At 52.6% G+C, this 8,855-nt stretch overlaps 1 protein-coding gene across 1 annotated transcript; it reads left to right on the top strand.

Moving 5' to 3' along the window:
- Nucleotides 1-497: 497 nt before the first annotated feature.
- TIGD3 (tigger transposable element derived 3) lies at nt 498-3,448 on the top strand. The gene is made up of 2 exons (XM_081532442.1): nt 498-725; nt 1,670-3,448. The coding sequence occupies exon 2, from the start codon at nt 1,686-1,688 to the stop codon at nt 3,096-3,098; it is 1,413 nt and encodes a 470-aa protein (XP_081388568.1). The 5' UTR covers nt 498-725; nt 1,670-1,685; the 3' UTR covers nt 3,099-3,448.
- The last annotated feature ends 5,407 nt before the right edge of the window (nt 3,449-8,855 follow it).

The following is an 8,855-nucleotide window of genomic DNA, read 5'->3' as shown; positions in this document are numbered from 1 at the left end:
CTTGGCTAAGAGGAGACTCTGCCTTGGGCCTGCTGGTGTAATAAACCACTCCACTATCTGCATTGTCCTTCTGAGTGAGTTTGTTTCCCGGAACGCGTGGTTACAACAGTCTGTTGTATCTTGGCTGACCGACCTGAGGTCACTGCTGTCCATGGTAACATCTTTTGTGTGGCTTATAACCTGGTTCTATTTTTTAAAGACCACTGGGTGAGGGGAGTGAGATCTGTTTGGTAGATGAGGAAGCTGCCTAGGGTCACGGCCAGGAAGACGTCCTGCGTCGACGCTGCCGAGTCCTGTCAGGCTCCGAGGGGCCGGTCCCCTGATGCTGGCGGCGCAGCCAGGACTCCCGCCGCGACCAGTCTCCGCCTCGCCATCCCTTCTTGCAGAGAGCTCCGTCCCCCCGGGGACCTGACGACCCGCCACTTTCGCAATGTCCAATGAGACTTAGCCGGGGGCGGGACGGACGCCACCGAAGGCCAATCTAACTGGTTCGGGGCGGGGCTGCGGCTGGTGGGAGCTGAGCGGCGGACCGCGGTCTTCCCAGCCCGGAGAGACCCCCGCGCGGGATGCGCGCAACGGGTGCGCGCGCCCGCCGCCCGCGCAGCCCTTCTGTCCGCTCGGTTCGTTCCTCTCCTGCTCTCCAGTAGCCGCCGGGAGAGGGGCTCGGGAGTCCGGCCCCAGCCAGGGTTGGGACCGGGGCGGCAGCCGCGGGACGAGCGCCTGAGGTGGGTGCGGAGCGGAAGGGCTGGAGGACGGGAGGCTGGGAGGCCGGGCAGGCGGATGACTGGGTCCGACCCCCCAATGGACTCCGGGTCACCAGAGGGAGAGGCCGGCCGAGGTGCGGACCCCGACTCCTGGCCGGCCTGGGTCCCGGACGCTCGTCCCCCCCGCCCTCCCAGGCCACAAGCCTCCCCGCTGAGGACAACCCGCCCCTCTCGCTGCCCGCGGCCTCCTAAACCCTCCTGCCCTCTGTCACCTGTGCACCTGCCTTTCGGCCTTGTGCTCCCACTCCCCCTCTCCAGGCCGGACCCCGGCCCAGCCTTCCCTGCTCAGGACTCAGCCCCAAATTAGACTTGCTTCTTCAGCCCCCAGTCCGTGCCTCTTTGTCATCTGTACACCTGTCACCCCAACTCTGTTCATTCACTCCTCCACCCTGCCCCCAACATCTTCATCTAAATTCAGCCTAGGCCCTCCGCCCCCTTCCCCCTCCTGGAGGTTCCTCCCGCCGGCTCTGATTATCCCCTACACCTGCCCCCCTCGGCCCCAGCCCCCATCCACGCTCCTTTGTTGTGTCTGCAGCTGTCCCCTCGGCTCTATTCATCCTTTTCCCGCGGACCCCTTTCTCCCTCTGACCAGGGGGCCACCCCCTCCAGGCTCTGTTCTGTCATTTCTCCCATCAGTGCCCGGCCCACTGCCCACTCAGCCTGACCTTTTCCCTTCCTTTCAGCCCAGCCCTCTCACCTCCTACCCAGGGTACCCACGCCCTCTCCCAGCTGGTCCAGCCTTCCCTGGACTGCCCCCCGCCCCTCCACACCAACCTCTCCCTGCCCCATATACTCTCTTTTCCTTGCTGCGTTCTTCTCCTAACCCGCATGGCCTCCACCGTCGGTCTCCTAACCCGCATGGCCTCCACCGTCGGTCTCCCGCTCACCCTTTCCTCCCCGCCCAGGTGCCGCCGAGAGGCCATGGAGCTGTGTGGCAAGAAGAAACTTCATGCCCTGTCCCTGGCCGAGAAGATCCAGGTGCTGGAACTCCTGGATGAATCCAAGATGTCCCAGTCAGAGGTGGCCCGGCGCTTCCAGGTCTCCCAGCCTCAGATCTCCCGCATCTGCAAGAATAAAGAGAAGCTGCTGGCGGACTGGTGCAGCGGCACGGCCAACCGGGAGCGCAAGCGCAAGCGGGAGTCCAAGTACAGCGGCATCGACGAGGCTTTACTCTGCTGGTACCATATTGCCCAGGCCAAGGCCTGGGACGTGACGGGGCCCATGCTGCTCCACAAAGCCAAGGAGCTGGCCGACATACTGGGCCAGGACTTTGTGCCCAGCATCGGCTGGCTGGTCCGCTGGAAACGCCGAAACAACGTGGGCTTCGGGGCCCGCCACATACTGGGGCCTCCGTTTCCCCCTGACCCACCTCCCCCAGCTCCCACTCCCCAGGCCCAGCTGCCTCTTTCTCTTAAAGATTTCTCCTCAGAGGACATTTTTGGCTGTGTTGAAGTGCCCTTGCTGTATCGGGCAGTGCCCAGCAGAGCGGGTACGTGTGATCGGGTGCAGGTGCTGCTGTGTGCCAACAGCAGGGGCACAGAGAAACGGCGGCTGTTGGTCAGTGGGCCCCAGGCTGCCCCACGATGCTTCTTTGGGGTCAGCAGTGAGGCCCTGCCTGCCTCCTACCACCCTGACCTGGCCATCCCCTGGTCGGAGTGGTTGGCACAGTTTGATCAGGACATGGGGCGGCAGGGCCGGCAGGTGGCCTTGCTGATGGCTTCCCGAGTGGTGGAGGTGGCAGGCCTGCCCAGGCTCTGCCACGTGAGGCTCTTGCCTCTGTCTGCTGCGAGCCCCACACCGCCCCTGCCCAGCTCTGTGGTCCGGGCGTTTAAGGCCCATTACCGGCGCCGTCTGTTGAGCAAGCTGGCTGCCGCCCAGAGCGAGAGGGCTGGCATGTCGCTGGCTGAGGTTGGGACGGGCATCACAGTGCTAGACGCTCTGCACATGGCAGCAGCGGCCTGGGCCAAGGTGCCTCTCCAGCTCATTGTGAGCAGCTTCATTCAGGAAGGGCTGACTCCTGGCAAAAAGCCACTGGCCCAGGACCAAGCCTCAGAGGTGCCGCAGGTCCCCGGTGGGTTGAGCCTCGAGGAATTTTCCCGCTTTGTGGATCTGGAGAGTGAGGAGCCTGTGTCTGGAGCGTGCAAAGAGGAGGTGGGCCCTGCAGATGAGGTGGGGGGCGGAGAGGATGGCTTCGAGCCCCTGCCCACCAAGGCTGATGCCCTCCGGGCTCTGGGCACCTTGAGGAGGTGGTTGGAGTGCAGCGGCACCACCCCGGAGCTATTTGAAAATTTCTATGCCTGTGAGGAGGGGGTGGAGCGACTCTGCTGCCTGTGAAGGGCCCTTCCTGCCAGAGCCCCCTCCTCTCCTGTTTCCCATGGAAACGCCCTCTCAGAAGGCAGGTTGGGGGCTGGTCTCTTTCCCGTGGAAATGGAGCTTTTGTGAAAGGTGTTGAAGGGAGACAAGTTGGGAGACCAAGTGTAGGTTCTGAGCGAAAGTTGTCCAAGCCCTGAGAAGAGAGTCTAAAGAGAGAGCATTGGGGTAGTGAAGCTCAGCTGGGTAGTTTCTGAACCTCTGTGGAGGCTGGGACTTAGGAAGGTAGAATAGGGCTTTACAGACACACTGACCCCTTGAACTCTGTGTTCAAAACAGTTCTGCTTCTGGAAATAAAGCTTAATCAGAAAAGAGGCCAAGGTATTATTTTCATGTGTGTATGTGTGCTTAGCCATGTCCGACTTTTTGCGACCCCATGGACTGTAGCTCACCAGGCTCCTTTCTCCATGGAATTTTCCAGGCAAGAATACTGGAGTAGGTTGCCATTTTCTCCCCAAGGGGATCTTACCTACCCAGGGATTGAACCAGCGTCTCTTGCGTCTCCTGCATTGGCAGGCAGATTCTTTACCACTGTGCCACCTGGGAAGCCCATTATTTTCATGGGAGGAGAGTATAGAAACTTCCAACTCAGGCTTTTTTGTTTTTGTTTTCTGCAGGCCACTTTTAAAGTCTTTATTAAATTTGTTACAATATTGTTTCTGTTTTGTTTTGGTTTTTGACCTCAAAGTATGTGGGATCTTAGTTCCCTAACCAGGATTTGAACCCTCATGCCCTGCACTGGAAGGCGAAGTCTTAACCACTGGACCACCAAGGAAGTCCCAAGACTCAGATTTTTTTAATTGATTGCCAAGGATTGCTGCCATGCAGCTGTCTAGAGCTGTCTGAGAATGACCAGGAGTAAACCTCCTCTCCCAGAATTCCAGCAAGAAGGAACCCTGGGCGTGGGGATTTCTGATGGGCTAACAGACGACAGATTCCCAGGACATTCTGCTGCTCTGATCATTTCCCTCTCAGGTTGTGACTATTGGAGTGGTGTCTGAGAAAGGAAGAGGGGCGGGCTAGGAACATTCTAGGGAAACAGAAGGAGCCAGAACTTGGAAGTCATTCATTCTTTTCTTTTTCATTTGTCTGATTATTTCACATCTCTTTAGCAAGGCTTCTTGAGGGCAAGGTTGCAAAGATCGTGTCCCTGCCAGGTAGGACCTTGCAGACAGTGGCAGTGGAGTGCGATGAACGGTCATCCTAAAGGCGTGTGCACAGGGCTGTGAGCCTAGGAAGACTCCGGAGGAGGGGAGCTTTGAGTTGCAGCTGAAGGACAGACAGACAGGAGAGGCAAGGACAGTCCTGGCCAAAGGGTAGTGGGCACAGAGGCAGCTGTTCCCAGAGTGCACAGGGAGGCCCAGGGGGAGCAGGAGGGGCCTGGAGTCCACCAAGCTTGGCGGTGGGGCACCCCCAAAGAGTTTCAGTCATGGTGGGGACAGGTCATTTGTAAGATTCTAGAAAACTGAGATGTGGAGATGGGTCAGAGATGTGAGACCTAGAGGCAGAGAAACTCCCACTGGTCCCTGTGAGAGATGGGGCAGCCTGGGCCAGATCCAGGGAGCAGGGCAGGAAGAGGATGGTTTACCTGGAAAGGATCGGGACTTTGGACACAGACAGACTCAGGCTGGTGAGGAGTCCAGCTCCTGACAGAAATCGTACATGTGGCCTTGCAGGTCGACTGCGGGAATCACAAGCCAGCACAGTGCAGTTTTCTGGGGGCATTGCTGGCAAGGATGGCAGGCCAGCTGTGCATCTCCAGCCCAGGCCCCTCCCCATGGGGCCTCAGCCAAGACCCTTACTGTGTCTTACTGAGATCCTTACTGAGGTCGTGGGCTGAGACACTTCTTCCACCTTGATGCAGCATCTTTCACTCCCAGCCCTTTCTCCCTCCCTCCACCACTCCGATCCCCAGAGCCCATAAAGAGGGAGGAGCCCCTTCAGCAGCCTGCCATCTGACCCTCCCCTCCAGGCTGGCGAAAATGGACCCCTGGAAGCTGGTGCCTCTTTCTGCCCCTCACAGGGACACCTCAGCGAATAAAGGCCGACTGTTCTTTCAGTTTGGCTCATCGTCCTCACTGACCACCTCCACTCCTGGCAGCTCAACAGTGAGACAAAGGTATGTCACGGTCTACTCGTAAACTGTTCTGAAGCTTCTTGCTGGCTTTCCATTCCCAGCATAAGATCCCAAATCATCCTCCTTTCCCCACAGATTCTGCTTTCCTACCTGTCTTCATTCCTTTTTCCTTATATTTATTTCCCTGTGCCAGGTCTTGGTTGCAGCACTCGAGATCTTGAGTTAAGGCATGCAAACTCTTAGTTGCAGCACGTGGGACCTAGTTCCCTGACCAGGGATGGAACCTGGGGCCCCTGCCCTGGGAGCAAGCAGTCTTAGCCACTGGACCACCAGGGAAGTCCCCCTTGCCTGTACTTATTTAAATTGTCCTTTTTCTGAAGTCATTCCAGTTCTGACATAACTCTAAATGTTGAAGCCAAAACTTACAGAATCTGTATAGGCTTCAGAGGAACAGAGGGGACGGATGAGCTCTGTTCCCAGGGGTCCTTCCTATTCCTGTTGGAGGAGCGGGAGACAGCACAGGGTTTTCTCATTGACTGTCCCAGAGCCTTTTTTTCCCCAACCCATCCATTACATCTTCCTTTTTTGTATTTTTACCAGGTACCATACTTACCTCTTCCTGGTGACTCCATGAGCTCATTTAAGCAGCATTCACTGACATTTACTGCTTGTGGAGTGGGTCCTGTTCCAGGACCTGAAGCTAGTGCTGAACAAGACAGAAAAAAAGAAGATCTTCCTCGCTAAGCCCTTCTTTCCTGGTAGAGGTAATAAAGAAGAGACAAGTAAAGAAATACACATGGTCATTTTGGACAGCAATAAGTGCAAGATGAAAATAAAATAATGATGTCCTAGAGAGGGCTTCCCTGGTGGCTCAGTAGTAAACAATCCTCCTGCCAATGCGGGAGACACAGGTTCGATCCCTGGTTGGGAAGATCCCCTGAAGAAGGAAATGGCAACCCATTCCAGTATTCTGGCTTGGGAAATCCCACGGACACAGGAGCCTGAAGGGCTATAGTCCATGGGGCCAGAAAATAGTTGGAAACAACTGAACACACATGCACACAATAGATATTATTGTTGTTGTTACATTCATCATCAGCATCCACCTTGAGATGATGAACGTGGGATGCAGAGATCCCCAAAGCAGAAAGATTGGTTCCCTGTCTTCTTACATCTGCATCGTCCTGTGAGAAATTTCTCCTCATCTACCTTCCAGTTCTCTTCAGCTGTGACAATTCTTTTGGGCTGTTTTTTTAATATATATAATCATGTTTTTCAATGCAAAGAAATAGAGGAAAACAATAGAATGGGAAAGACTAGAGGTCTCTTCAAGAAAATTAGAGATACTAGGGGAATATTTCATGCAAAGATGGGCACAATAAAGGACAGAAACAGTATGGACCTATGAAGCAGAAGATAAGAAGAGGTGGCAAGAATACACAGAAGAACTACAAAAAAGATCTTAATGACCCAGATAACCACAATGGTGTGATCACTCACCTAGAGTCAGATGTCCTGGAGTGCGAAGTCAAGTGGGCCTTAGGAAGCATCACTGCGAACAAAGCTAGTGGAGGTGATGGAATTCCAACTGAGCTATCTCAAATCCTAAAAGATGATGCTGTGAAAGTGCTGCACTCAATATGGCAGCAAATTTGGAAAACTCAGCAGGGGCCACAGGACTGGAAAAGGTCAGTTTTCATTCCAATCCTAAAGAAAGACAATGCCAAATAATGTTCAAACTACCACACAGTTGCACTCATTTTACATGCTAGCAAAGTAATGCTCAAAATTCTCCAAGCTAGCCTTCAACAGTACATGAACCGAGAACTTCCAGATATTCAAGCTGGATTTAGCAAAGGCAAAGGAGATCAAATTGCCAACATCCACTGGATCATTGAAAAAGCAAGAGAATTCTAGGAAACATCTACTTCTGCTTCATTGCCTACACTAAAGCCTTTGACTGTGTGGACCACAACAAACTGGAAAATTCTTAAAGAGAAGGGAATACCAGACTACCTTACCTGCCTCCTCAGAAACCTGTATGCAACAGGTTAGAATCAGACATGGAACAATGGACTAGTTCCAAATTGGGGAAGGAGTACATCAAGGCTGTATATTGTCACCCTGCTTATTTAACTTAAATGCAGAGTACATCATGCGAAATGCCAGGCTGGATGAAGCACGAGCCGGAATCAAGATTGCTGGGAGAAATATCAATAACCTCAGATATGCAGATGATACCACCCTTATGGCAGAAAGTGAAGAGGAACTAAAGAGCCTCTTGATGACGCTGAAAGAGGAGAGTGAAAAAGCTGGCTTGAAACTCAACATTCAAAAAACGAAGATCATGGCATCCAGTCCCATCACTTCATGGCAAATAGATGGGGAAACAATGGAAACAGTGACAGACTTTATTTTCTTGGGCTCCAAAATCACTGCAAATGGTGACTGCAGCCATGAAATTAAAAGACGCTTGCTCCTTGGAAGAATAGCTATGACAATCATAGAGAGCATATTGAAAAGCAGAGTCGTTACTTTGCCAACAAAGGTCCATATAGTCAAAGCTATGGTTTTTCCAGTAGTCATGTATGGATGTGAGAGTTGGACCATAAAGAAGGCTGAGTGCTGAAGAATTGATGCTTTTGAACTGTGGTGTTGGAGAAGACTCTTGAGAGTCCCTTGGACTCCAAGAAGATCAAACCTGTCAATCCTAAAGGAAATCACTCCTGAATATTCATTGGAAGGACTGATGCTGAAGCTGAAGCTCCAATACTTTGGCTATCTGATGCCAAGAGCCAACTCATTGGAAAAGATCCTAATGCTTGGAAAGACTGAAGGCAGGAGGAGAAGGGGACAACAGAGGATGAGATGGCTGGATAGCATCACTGACTCGATGGACATGAGTTTGAGCAAACTCCGGGAGTTGGTGATGGACAGGGAAGCCTGCCGTGCTGCAGTCCATGAGGCTGCAAAGAGTCAGACATGACTGAACAACAACAAATCATTTTTTAAAACTTTTTTTTAAATGATTTTATTTATTTATTTTTGCCTGTTCTGGGTCTTTGTTGCTGCACAGGCTTTTCTCTAACTGCAGTGAGTGGGGGCTACTCTCCAGTTGCGGTTCACAGGCTTCTCATTGCAGTGGCTTCTCTTGTTGCCTAGTATGGGCCTGCCCCGAGACATGTGGGATCTTCCTGGACCAGGGATCGAACCTATGTCTCTTACACTGGCAGATGGATTCTTTACCAGTGAGCCACTAGAGAAGCCCTGTAGTCATTTTTATACTCTCTTGTTTCCTCTCTTTTAATTCTTTTATATATTTAGATCTTTCATGCATGGTTATTTTAAATTCTGTATTTGCTAAGTCTAATACCTGAAATCCTGGCGAGCTAAATCTGTTTGCTTTTGTTTCTCCTGGTGCATTAATTCATGGTGGCTTTTTTCTTAGTGGGTCTGGTGGGTTTTTTTGTCCTGGGAATTTTTTTATTGATTGCACTTAATCTCTGGAAAACCTGAAAATCCCCATTTGGGGACTCTCCTTTGGAAAAACCTGTAGTTATCCCTACTAGGCACAAGGGGACACTACATTCATGATAAATTAATTTCTGGGAGGACGATGTCCCAGAGCTGAAGGACACTCTGGT

Source organism: Giraffa tippelskirchi, chromosome 10 (assembly GCF_054371585.1).
Source record: "Giraffa tippelskirchi isolate mGirTip1 chromosome 10, T2T-mGirTip1v1.2.pri, whole genome shotgun sequence".
NCBI classification, from domain to species: domain Eukaryota; kingdom Metazoa; phylum Chordata; class Mammalia; order Artiodactyla; family Giraffidae; genus Giraffa; species Giraffa tippelskirchi.
The sequence above is the reverse complement of the archived record's forward strand: the minus strand, read 5'-3'. Positions and strand labels throughout refer to the sequence as shown.

What these genes read in the sequence shown, in the direction of transcription:
- TIGD3 (XM_081532442.1), top strand. Translation starts at nt 1,686, where the DNA reads ATGGAGCTGTGTGGCAAGAAGAAACTTCATGCCCTGTCCCTGGCCGAG.